The sequence below is a fragment of the Anolis sagrei genome, chromosome 4, assembly GCF_037176765.1.
Source record: "Anolis sagrei isolate rAnoSag1 chromosome 4, rAnoSag1.mat, whole genome shotgun sequence".
NCBI classification, from domain to species: Eukaryota; Metazoa; Chordata; class Lepidosauria; order Squamata; family Dactyloidae; genus Anolis; species Anolis sagrei.
Genome location: NC_090024.1, coordinates 2,252,447 through 2,265,288, shown reverse-complemented (window position 1 = coordinate 2,265,288; position 12,842 = coordinate 2,252,447). Strand labels below are relative to the sequence as shown.

Genomic DNA, 12,842 nt, shown 5'->3' with positions numbered 1-12,842 from the left:
AATAGCCAAGCAAAGCAACAATGTGGCCAACGATGAACAAGCGTTCTGAAGCAGTCACGGAAGAAGTCTGTGCACTTTCATTTCAGGCGTCCGCATCCTGGGTACCCATCATGCACAGATCTTCCAATAGCCAAGCAAAGCAACAATGTGGCCAACAATGAACAAGTTTTCTGAAGCCGTCACGGAAGAAGTCTGTGCACTTTCATTTCAGGCGTCCGCATCCTGGGTACCCATCATGCACAGATCTTCCAATAGCCAAGCAAAGCAACAATGTGGCCAACGCTGAACAAGCGTTCTGAAGCAGTCACGGAAGAAGTCTGTGCACTTTCATTTCAGGTGTCCGCATCCTGGATACCCATCATGCACAGATCTTCCAATAGCCAAGCAAAGCAACAATGTGGCCAACGATGAACAAGCGTTCTGAAGCAGTCACGGAAGAAGTCTGTGCACTTTCATTTCAGGCGTCCGCATCCTGGGTACCCATCATGCACAGATCTTCCAATAGCCAAGCAAAGCAACAATGTGGCCAACGATGAACAAGTTTTCTGAAGCCGTCACGGAAGAAGTCTGTGCACTTTCATTTCAGGCGTCCGCATCCTGGGTACCCATCATGCACAGATCTTCCAATAGCCAAGCAAAGCAACAATGTGGCCAACGCTGAACAAGCTTTCTGAAGCAGTCACGGAAGAAGTCTGTGCACTTTCATTTCAGGCGTCCGCATCCTGGGTACCCATCATGCACAGATCTTCCAATAGCCAAGCAAAGCAACAATGTGGCCAACGCTGAACAAGTGTTCTGAAGCCATCATGGAAGAAGTCGACACTCTATTTCTGCATCCAGCGTCTCACCGTTTTCTCAGCGTCTTCATCAGAAGCATCATGATGTCTCCACAGATCTTCTTTCATTATCAGGAACAGACGGAAGTCAGACGGTGCTAAATCTGGACTGTATGAGGTATGTCGTACGTGGTGAGATCCAGTCTCTGAAGTTTCACGTCTATGCGCTTTCATTTCAGACGTCCGCATCCTGGGTACCCATCGTGCACAGATCTTCCAATAGCCAAGCAAAGCAATAATGTCACCCACACGTTCTTGTGAGACGCCGATTATGATTGACATTTCTTTCTGAGTGATACAACGATCGTCCTGAATCAGTCCGTCAACATTTTGCTCGTGAAACTCGGTGGTTGCTGTCACAGGACGTCCAACTCTTTCTTTGTCATGCAAATCAGATGTTCCCACCTCAACATCTTTAAACTTATTCGCCCAACGACGAACAGTACTCACATCAACACAATCACCACAAACAGCTTGCATTCTCTGATGGATCTCCTTTGGGGTGACACCTTCTGCTGTCAAGAAATCAATTTTTTTTGTCGTGTCAGGTGTGACTTGAGAAACTGCAAGTCGCCTTTGGTGTGAGAGAATTGGCCATCTGCAGGACGTTGCCCAGGGGACGCCCAGATGATTTGATGTTTTATTGTCCTTGTGGGAGGCTTCTCTCATGTCCCCGCATGAGGAGCTGGAGCTGACAGAGGGAGCTCATCTGCACTCTCCCTGAATTCGAACTTGCGACCTGTCTGTCTTCAGTCCTGCCGGCACAAGGGTTTAACCCACTGCGCCACCGAGGGCTCCATAAGAAATCAATGACTGCACATTGCTTAAGTCGCATTGACCGACCATCTGCGCAGGGTTCCATACTTCACACTTTAGCAACACAACCATTCAATGCTAAGGCTTCCCACCAAAATGGAACTGTAGAGGAGAGTCTACTGAACAAGCCAGGACCTGCCGCATACATTGCTTAAGTCGCATTGACTGACCGTCTGTGCAAGGTTCCATACTTCACACTTTAGTAACACAACCGTTCAATGCTAAGGCTTCCAACCAAAATGGAACTGTAGAGGAAAGTCTACTGAACAAGCCAGTACCTGCCGCGTACATTGCTTAAGTCGCATTGACTGACCGTCTGTGCAAGGTTCCATACTTCACACTTTAGTAACACAACCGTTCAATGCTAAGACTTCCAACCAAAATGGAACTGTAGAGGAAAGTCTACTGAACAAGCCAGTACCTGCCGCGTACATTGCTTAAGTCGCATTGACTGACCGTCTGCGCAGGGTTCCATACTTCACACTTTAACAACACAACCGTTCAATGCTAAGGCTTCCAACCAAAATGGAACTGTAGAGGAGAGTCTACTGAACAAGCCAGTACCTGCCACATACGTTGTTTAAGTTGCATTGACCAACCGTCTGCACAGGGTTCCATACTTCGCACTTTAACAACACAACCATTCAATGCTAAGGCTTCCCACCAAAATGGAACTGTAGAGGAGAGTCTGCTGAACAAGCCAGTACCTGCCGCATACCAGGACTGCCATCTGTTGAGGAGTTACAAAGGTCTGTTCAATGCTAAGGCTTCCTGCCAAAATGGAACTGTAGAGGAGAGTCTACTGAACAAGCCAGCACCTTCCACATACCAGGACTGCCATCTGTTGAGAAGTTACGAAGGTCCATTCAATGCTAAGGCTTCCCACCCAAACGGAGCTGTAGAGGAGAGTCTACTGAACAAGCCAGTACTTGCCGCATACCAGGAGTGCCATCTGTTGAGGAGTTACGAAGGTCTGTTCAATGCTAAGGCTTCCTGCCAAAATGGAACTGTAGAGGAGAGTCTACTGAACAAGCCTGTACCTTCCACATACCAGGACTGCCATCTGTTGAGGAGTTACAAAGGTCCATTCAATGCTAAGGCTTCCCACCCAAACTGAGCTGTAGAGGAGAGTCTACTGAACAAGCCAGCACCTTCCACATACCAGGAGTGCCATCTGTTGAGAAGTTATGAAGGTTCATTCAATGCTAAGGCTTCCCACCCAAACGGAGCTGTAGAGGAGAGTATACTGAACAAGCCAGTACCTTCCACATACCAGGACTGCCATCTGTTGAGGAGTTACGAAGGTCCGTTCAATGCTAAGGCTTCCTGCCAAAATGGAACTATAGAGGAGAGTCTACTGAACAAGCCAGCACCTTCCACATACCAGGAGTGCCATCTGTTGAGGAGTTACGAAGGTCTGTTCAATGCTAAGGCTTCCTGCCAAAATGGAACTATAGAGGAGAGTCTACTGAACAAGTCAGTACCTTCCACATACCAGGACTGCCATCTGTTGAGGAGTTACGAAGGTCCGTTCAGTGCTAAGGCTTCCTGCCAAAATGGAACTATAGAGGAGAGTCTACTGAACAAGCCAGCACCTTCCACATACCAGGACTGCCATCTGTTGAGAAGTTACAAAGGTCCATTCAATGCTAAGGCTTCCCACCCAAAGAGGAGAGTCTACTGAACAAGCCAGTACCTGCTGCATATGTGTACTGCCATCTGTTGAGGAGTTACGAAGGTGGAGGCATTACTTTTCATTCAACCCTGGTATATTATGTTTTGTTTTCATTGTTCAGCACTGAACGGTGTCTGTTTGTAGCTGTCCTGAGTCCCTCTTCGGAGATGAGAAGGATGGGACAGAAATGTTCCTAATAAATCAATCAATAGAATCATAGAATCCTAGAATCAAAGAGTTGGAAGGGACCTCCTGGGCCATCCAGTCCAACCCCATTCTGCCAAGAAGCCGGAATATTGCATTCAAATCACCCCTGACAGATGGCCATCCAGCCTCTGTTTAAAAGCTTCCAAAGAAGGAGCCTCCACCACACTCCCTCCGGGGCAGAGAGTTCCACTGCTGAACGGCTCTCACAGTCAGGAAGTTCTTCCTCATGTTCAGATGGAATCTCCTCTCTTGGAGTTTGAAGCCATACGAGCACAATCTCTTCTGGACCCTCTTCTCCAACGCTGCAGGACAGTCAAGTGTAGTACTCCGCGTTTGCACATTGGCACCCACCCCTGAGTGTTATTCCGCAGAATTAAACCATTGTATTTATTTAAACCTCCTCGTTTCTAGTTTCCAGATTGGGAAACGGAGATTGCAAATATTTGGGCACTTACTTGTGGAGGGAGGGCAAAGCCACAACGGTGTTCTTGGGGCTGGATTCTTCGGAGGGAAGAGGGGCAAAGAGGGTCTTCAGGGCCGCCAGCTCCTTCTCCAGCTCCTTCTCCATGAAATAGTGGATGGCGTCCACGGGGCGCACCGTCTGTGCCCATTGGAGCGCGGCCCGTTTGGCCTGGAAAAGGGGGGACATGGGGGCAGGAAAGGGGGGCAGTGAGAAGGCATTCCAATGGGGCTGGCACCACTGACACCCTCTCTTCTGGGGCCAACAAGTCAAAGCAAAATCCAGTTTGGGATGCATGGGGAGGGCAATGCCACGGAAGCACTGTAAAACAATTCTTCACCTTTGCAATATGCTTCATACTAGGGCTAGGTGGTTTCGTTCGTTAATTTCGTAATTCGTTATTAATTCGTATTTAAATTAGCTTACGATCCGATATTGAGCCATTTTGGAATAGTGTGAGGAGTAATTAAGAATCGAAACAATTTTTCCAATTTACGTAATTATTTTCGTAATTTAATAATATATAATATATAATATACAGGGTTAGTCAAAATGAATAGGCCAATAAGAAAATTAATTGTACCCGAATTGGCCTATTCATTTTGACTAACCCTGTATATTATAATAATATAATATACAATCTATATATATAAATCTGTTAGGTTGGTTCAACGGGACAGCAAAACTCCACAACCCCCCAACGAAACTTAGCCAAACTTACCATGCCCATAACAAAGCCCACAAGGTACAAACATATCTACTCAAAATGAAAAACAACACAACAACACACTCACAAAATGGCAAAACAACAAAACTCAAAAAAAATCCAACGAAACTTAACCAAAATTCCCATGCCCATAACACAACCCACAAGGTACAAACATATCTACACAAAATGAAAAACAACACAACAACACACTCACAAAACGGCAAAACAACAAAACTCAAAAAAACCCCCAACGAAACTTAACCAAAATTCCCATGCCTATAACACATGTACCACAAGGTACAAACATATTTACACAAAATGAAAAACAACACAACAACACACTCACAAAACGGCAAAACAACAAAACTCAAAAAAAAACCCCAACGAAACTTAACCAAAATTCCCATGCCCATAACACAACCCACAAGGTACAAACATATCTACTCAAAATGAAAAACAACACAACAACACACTCACAAAACGGCAAAACAACAAAACTCAACCCCCCCCCCAACAAAACTTAACCAAAATTCCCATGCCCATAACAAAACCCACAAGGTACAAACATATCTACTCAAAATGAAAAACAACACAACAACACACTCACAAAACAGCAAAACAACAAAACTCAACCCCCCCCCAACGAAACTTAACCAAAATTCCCATGTCCATAACACAACCCACAAGGTACAAACATATCTACTCAAAATGAAAAACAACACAACAACACACTCACAAAACGGCAAAACAACAAAACTCAACCCCCCCCCAACAAAACTTAACCAAAATTCCCATGCCCATAACAAAACCCACAAGGTACAAACATATCTACTCAAAATGAAAAACAACACAACAACACACTCACAAAACGGCAAAACAACAAAACTCAACCCCCCCCCACGAAACTTAACCAAAATTCCCATGCCCATAACAAAACCCACAAGGTACAAACATATCTACTCAAAATGAAAAACAACACAACAACACACTCACAAAATGGCAAAACAACAAAACTCAACCCCCCCCAACAAAACTTAACCAAAATTCCCATGCCCATAACACAACTCACAAGGTACAAACATATCTACCCAAAATGAAAAACAACACAACAACACACTCACAAAACGGCAAAACAACAAAACTCAACCCCCCCCAACAAAACTTAACCAAAATTCCCATGCCCATAACAAAGCCCACAAGGTACAAACATATCTACTCAAAATGAAAAACAACACAACAACACACTCACAAAACAGCAAAACAACAAAACTCAACCCCCCCCCAACAAAACTTAACCAAAATTCCCATGCCCATAACACAACTCACAAGGTACAAACATATCTACCCAAAATGAAAAACAACACAACAACACACTCACAAAACGGCAAAACAACAAAACTCAACCCCCCCCCCAACGAAACTTAACCAAAATTCCCATGCCCATAACAAAACCCACAAGGTACAAACATATCTACTCAAAATGAAAAACAACACAACAACACACTCACAAAATGGCAAAACAACAAAACTCAACCCCCCCCCCAACAAAACTTAACCAAAATTCCCATGCCCATAACAAAGCCCACAAGGTACAAACATATCTACCCAAAATGAAAAACAACACAACAACACACTCACAAAACGGCAAAACAACAAAACTCAACCCCCCCCAACGAAACTTAACCAAAATTCCCATGCCCATAACAAAGCCCACAAGGTACAAACATATCTACTCAAAATGAAAAACAACACCACAACACACTCACAAAACGGCAAAACAACAAAACTCAACCCCCCCCAACGAAACTTAACCAAAATTCCCATGCCCATAACAAAACCCACAAGGTACAAACATATCTACTCAAAATGAAAAACAACACAACAACACACTCACAAAATGGCAAAACAACAAAACTAAAAAAAACCAACGAAACTTAACCAAAATTCCCATGCCCATAACACAACCCACAAGATACAAACATATCTACTCAAAATGAAAAACAACACAACAACACACTCACAAAACGGCAAAACAACAAAACTCAACCCCCCCCCAACAAAACTTAACCAAAATTCCCATGCCCATAACAAAGCCCACAAGGTACAAACATATCTACTCAAAATGAAAAACAACACAACAACACACTCACAAAACAGCAAAACAAAACTTAAAAAATTGTTATTGTTATGATGGTGGTGAAATAAAAGGAAATAAAAAGTGAAAGAAGGAAGCAAACAGGGAGGGAAGAAAGGCAAAGGAAGAAAGGGGGAGGGAATGAAGGAAAGAGAGAAGGATGAAACCAAGTAGTGAAAGAAGGAAAGAAAGAAAGAGGTAGAGAAGGAAGAAAGGAGAGAAAGGGGAGGAAAAGGGGGAAGGAATAGGTAGGGACCTCTCTTTCATAATAGTCCAGATATCTACCTCAACTTTGATAAGTTTTACTATAGGCCACAGCAACGCGTGGCAGGGCACAGCTAGTACAATATAATAATATATAATATATAATGCAATATATTATAATAATATAATATACAATAATATAATATAATAATAATATAATAATATAATATAATAATATATAATATAATAATATTATAATAATATAATATAATAATATATAATAATATAATATATATAATATAATATAATATAATATAGTTGTTGTTTGTTTTATCACACCAACAGTCAACAACAGAGGGAGAGGGAAGCTTCAGAAGTTCCCCCTGTCCCATTTGGAGGTTTTTTTAGCATATTGTGCAATCGCATCCGCCATTAACGAATCGATTCGAAATTAACGAAATTTCGGAAGTATTTAGAATTTGGAAACGCTAGCGCCCCCTGGAAACGAATCGAGTTTAGAAACAAATTTTTCCGTGGTTACCCAGCCCTACTTCATACATATGGCTTTTCACTGCCAGGCAGCGGTGTTGGAGCTCAAGCACTATCCTACACAAGTTTGTAGTCCTCATCAAGGACTTAGGCTGGCAGGGAAAGCTCTTCCCCCATTGGCCGCTTTGTCTGCCTGTCACTCTATTCTCTCTTCCTATCACCTTGCTTGTCAGGGACACACCTCTTTCTATGGACTGGATGGCCCATGAGGTCTCTTCCAACTCTTTGATTCTATGATTCTATGATTCTATACAAAGTGCCTGAGCACATGGCAATGCTCAGTGTTCCTTCGCGCGCTGGGCCTGTCACAGCTGTATTTTTCTATAGGACGTATACTTTAAGCCCAGCGGGAAGCCAGGGGTGCCTCAAAGAGAGGTTCTCAGGGATTTTTCTGAAGTGATGGTCTTTAGAGTCTTTGATGATGCAACAAAGTCTTTATTATGGAACAAACAACAAATCTTCAATGGTTCAAACAACACTTCAAGGCTTTCTTAGTCTAGTCCTCAATGGACTGGTACCTGACTTTGATTAACTGAACTTTCTCTGTAGGAAAAACCCTTTTTAACCTCTCCCAGGCTGTTTACTATCTATGCCTCATCGGTGTGGGTCCTACTACCAATTCCAAATGCGTCTGGGTATCAAGTAGACCTACCAGCCGAGGCTTGAAGATATTTCAGCTGGAGTTCTGTGAATCTGTAATGCTGTTCTCCCTTTGAGAATGCTTAGAAAACTTCAGGGCTGTTCCCTCTGATGCTGTGAGGCTGAGAGGCTGTGAGTTCTCAGCCAGAGCTTTTGGGACCTTTCTCCTGGAATTTCTGCTTCTGTATCCCCGGATGTTATTTTCCCTGGATGCTCTTTTTTCCCTGGACTGTTATTGAGAAAGGAAGCTTTTCTACGGGACGAGCTAGTCTACGTCCTATAGCTTAGCTTCCCTGTGTGAGACTGCCCAAAAAATGGCTCCTTTCCCTCCCAGAGCCCAGAACAAGGGGAGGAACCAAAGCTTAATTATGATGGACAGGAGGCCTGTCCTATGACTGCAAAACAGTCATAGGACAGGAGCTCCTGGTACAGCCGTACCAGCACACTCAGAGTCCTACATTTTGTCTTCTTCTGTGAGCAAGGAAAGAGACAAAATGTTTACTGGAAGTTAGTTAGACAGGCCCTGTGTTAACTTTCCTATCTAGTAATGTATATTGCCGTTGACTATTCAGGGAGTATTTTAAACTAATAATAGTATGGTTGTTTATATCCAAAGTGTTTCTTGCGTAAATTTTAGCAATACTGAATTTGCTTGGTTTTACTTTGTTTTTAACTATGCAAGAGCTAGTTCATATAGTATTTTATGTAGTGTTTTAAGGGTGCATCTCGCCATTGATTTATGTAGCATTTTAATGGTTTATGTAGTATTTTAATAATAATAATAATAATAATATTTTTTTTGTCGTGTCAGGAGTAACTGCTCCTGTTGTGAGAGAATTGGCCGTCTGCAAGGACGTTGCCCAGGGGACGCCTGGATGATTTCTGATGTTTTATCATCCTTGTGGGAGGCTTCTCTCATGTCCCCACACGAGGAGCTGGAGCCGATAGAGGGAGCTCATTCGCCTCTCCCGGGATTCGAACCTGCGACCTGTCGGTCTTCAGTCCTGCCAGCACAAGGCTTTAACCCACTGCACCACCGGAGGCTCCAATAATAATAATAATAATCTTTATTTATACCTTCTCTCTCTCAGAGGGGCGTCTCTTCCTTGGCAGCTTCTTCTCGATTGTGTCATCACTCATCTCAACCTGCAGCAAACGAGAGAAGAAGTCCAATGACGGCCCAGTCCTCTCATTGCTTTCTCAAGTCAGAAGGGCCTGCACCGGGACTGAGTCGCAGCTGGCTGGGAGTCAGCTGCATTAAGATCACTACTGACCGGAAGGTCATGAGTTTGAAACCCGCTGGGGTCGGAGTGAGCTCCCAACCAATTTGAGTAGCTTGTTGTTGACCTTTGCAGCCCAAAAGACAATTGCATCTCTCAAGTAGAAAAATGAGGTACTGTTGCACTCCAGAACAGGAAATGGCCCCTCTGACTATAAACACACCACACGTTGAGTGAAGGAACAATCCATTTTATTAAAGCTTAGCAAAAAAGCCATTAGAAATAAATGCTTGTAAAGATAGATAAAATTCCAAAAAACAATAAGGCATTTAAAGGCAGGAAGAAGACACAGCATCCAAATGTAGCATTCAAAAGCAATGTTCAAAAAGCATGAAATAATATTTCAAGGCACCGATAATCCAAACAGGAATCCACCAAGAAGCAAATACAGACCAGCCGCTGCTAGTCAAGTTGAAAGGCTAGAAAAAAACCATGAAGACGAGATCACTTGAACAGGAATTCCATGAGGTTTGTGCTAGGTTTCCAAATGATGCCTGATCTGACAAGATTTTCTAAAGGCAAACCTTAAATCCCAAGAACTAGTTTCGTTTTCCCCTAGTCTTTGACTTTAATTGATGAATTCTTTCGGATCTACGTAAACTTTGGGCCTCTTGTCGATTCTGGCTAATGTCCGGCCGGTTACTCTGCTTATCTGACTCCTCATTAACTTTACCAGGTGTCAGACTGTTTTCCAAACTAGAATCTGAAGGGCTCACAGACGGAGGGAGTAAACCTTCCTCCCAAGGCTAGACAGAAACATTCTCATGAGAATCTGCCCTTTGCACCGAAGCCTCTCTGTCAGCGTCTGCATGAAACTCATTGACCAAAGTGTCTCCATCTTGCACTTCAGAGTCAGGCCCAGCATCCCCCACATCAGAAGCAACAGGGGACTGATTTCCCTGATTTCAGGGTGCTTTGGATGTGGGGAGTGATGTCAATGAGTTTCAAGATGGCAATGGTTTAGTCAATGATATTGAAGCAGAGAATGAAGGGTGTGGGAATGATGGTGTACTCCCTGAATTGCTACCAGAGAGTTCCTGGGATTTGGGGCTTGAAAACAACTCGGCACCTGCAGAAGTTAACGAGCAAATAGATAGACGGCAGGAAATTAGTCAAAACAGACAAGCCAAACAGTGGCTTCGGCATTCTGCCAGGCTTCGACAGAAAAAGATAAGGGAACCTCAATTAAAGCGAATCCAATTTCTGAGTGCTTGGGATAGGCTTAATGAGGGGATAAAAGTCCCAAGTACGGGAAATGCCAGATGAAACATCGTTTGGAATCAAGTTAAGTTCTTGTCCTTGTTTCATGGAAGCGTAGCTTGGAAAACTCATGCTTCAGTATTTCTTGTTTCATGGTTTTGATTCTTGGATTTTATAACTACATACTCATGCCTTGGATTAATTTTTCCTGGTTTTCTGGATTATATTGGAGAAGTGTGGACTTTTTTTTTTCATGGACTTTGCTGAACTGAAGTATTTTGTTCCTGCTTATCTTCTTACCTAATTGGATTTACCCATTTCTTTAAAGTGCTTTTTACTTTGCTGCTTTTTAATGATCTCCAATAAAAGGATTGTTTTCCTATTCAACGTGTGGTGTTTAAAGTCAGAGGGCTTTTCCTGTCCTGGAGTGCAATAGTTGGAACCCCTTGAAGGAAAGAGAGCAACCAAGCCATGGCTCAGATTTTTCTGTTAGTCCTCACATACCTTTTCATAGCTTTCAGAGACTTCCTGTTCTGTCTCTGACCCTTCCGCTTGGTCCGTGACTCCATCACTCTCCTCCTCCTCCTCTTCCTCCTCCTGGGATAAAAAGAGACAATGTGCCAGACAAGTTATAATGCCTTTTCATAAATTAGAAACATCCTCACAGAAAAGGGGTTTTGGTGGTAGACCCTCTTTCCTCTGTAAAACCTTAGAAGTTGAGTTCTTTGGGACAAGGACATGGCCTGTTGCACCCTGTAAAGCCCTAGGCATCCTGATGGCACTCCAATACCAAAGCAACAGGATGTCTGATAGGGCAGAACTTGGCCTGCATTGATAGGAGTCTAGTGTCTAGATCTGTGTTTCTCAACCTGGGGGTCGGGACCCCTAAGGGGGTCACAAAGGGGTGTCAGAGGGGTCGCCAAAGACCATCAGAAAACACAGTATTTTTTGTTGGTCATGGGGGTTCTGTGTGGGAAGTTTGGCCCAATTCTATCATTGGTGGGGTTCAGAACGCTCCTTGATTATAGGTGAACTATAAATCCCAGTATCTACAACTCCCAAATGTCAAAGTCTATTTTCCCCAAACCCCACCAGTGTTCACATTTGGGCATATTGAGTATCTGTGCCAAATTTGGTCCAGATCCATCATTGTTTGAGCCCACAGTGCTCTCTGGATGTAGGCTAACTACAACTCCCAAACTCAAGGTCAATGCCCACCAAACCCTTCCAGTATTTTCTGTTGGTCATGGGAGTTCTGTGTGCCAACTTTGGTTCAATTCCATTGTTGGTGAGGTTCAGAATGCTCTTTGTTTACATGTTAACTATAAATCCCAGCAACTACAACTCCCAAATGACAAAATCAATCCCCCCCCCCCCCCCGCCAACCCCACCAGTATTCAAATTTGGGCATACCGGGTATTTGTGCCAAATTTGCTCCAGTGAATGAAAATACATCCTGCAGATCATTATTTACATGGTGATTCATAATGTTAGAGTTATGGTTGGGGGTCACCACAACATGAGGAACTGTATTAAGGGGTTGCGGCATTAGGAAGGTTGAAAATCACTGGTCTAGATCCAGGGATGTCATGCTCCCCATGATCTCTTCTTCCTTGCTTAGACCACACTGTGTCCATTTCTGGGTACAGCAATTGAAGGGAGAAGTTGAGTCGGAGCTGGAATGTGTCCAGAGAGGAGAGACTAAAATGATCAAGGGTCTGGAGAACAAGCCCTATGAAGAGTGGCTTAAAGAGCTGGACATGTCTAGCCTGAAGAAGAGAAGACTGGGAGGAGACATGATAACCATGTATAAATATGTGAGGGGAAGTCATGGGGAGGAGAGAGCAAGCTTCCTTTCTGCTTCCCTGGAGACTAGGACGCAATGGAGCAATGGCTTCAAACTACAGGAAAGGAGATTCCACCTGAACATGAGGAAGAACTTCCTGGCTGGGAGAGCTGTTCAGCAGTGGAACTCTCTGCCCCGGAGTGTGGTGGAGGCTCCTTCTTTGGAAGCTTTTAAGCAGAGGCTGGATGGCCATCTGTCAGGGGTGATTTGAATGCAACATTCCTGCTTCTTGGCAGAATAGGGTTGGACTGGATGGCCCAGGAGGTCTCTTCCAACTCTTGATTCTA

General features: G+C 43.7%; 1 protein-coding gene across 1 annotated transcript in view; it reads right to left on the bottom strand.

Annotated features, from left to right (window-relative positions):
- The window catches only part of WDR97 (WD repeat domain 97), an 89,158-nt gene that overhangs the window by 7,888 nt on the left and 68,428 nt on the right, over window positions 1-12,842 (bottom strand). Inside the window, exons 27-29 of the mRNA XM_067467204.1 lie at window positions 11,214-11,306; window positions 9,307-9,375; window positions 3,990-4,165 (exon numbers count right to left, since the gene is read on the bottom strand). Of these exons, the coding sequence (XP_067323305.1) occupies window positions 3,990-4,165; window positions 9,307-9,375; window positions 11,214-11,306 (338 nt within the window). The remainder of the gene's footprint in view (window positions 1-3,989; window positions 4,166-9,306; window positions 9,376-11,213; window positions 11,307-12,842) is intronic.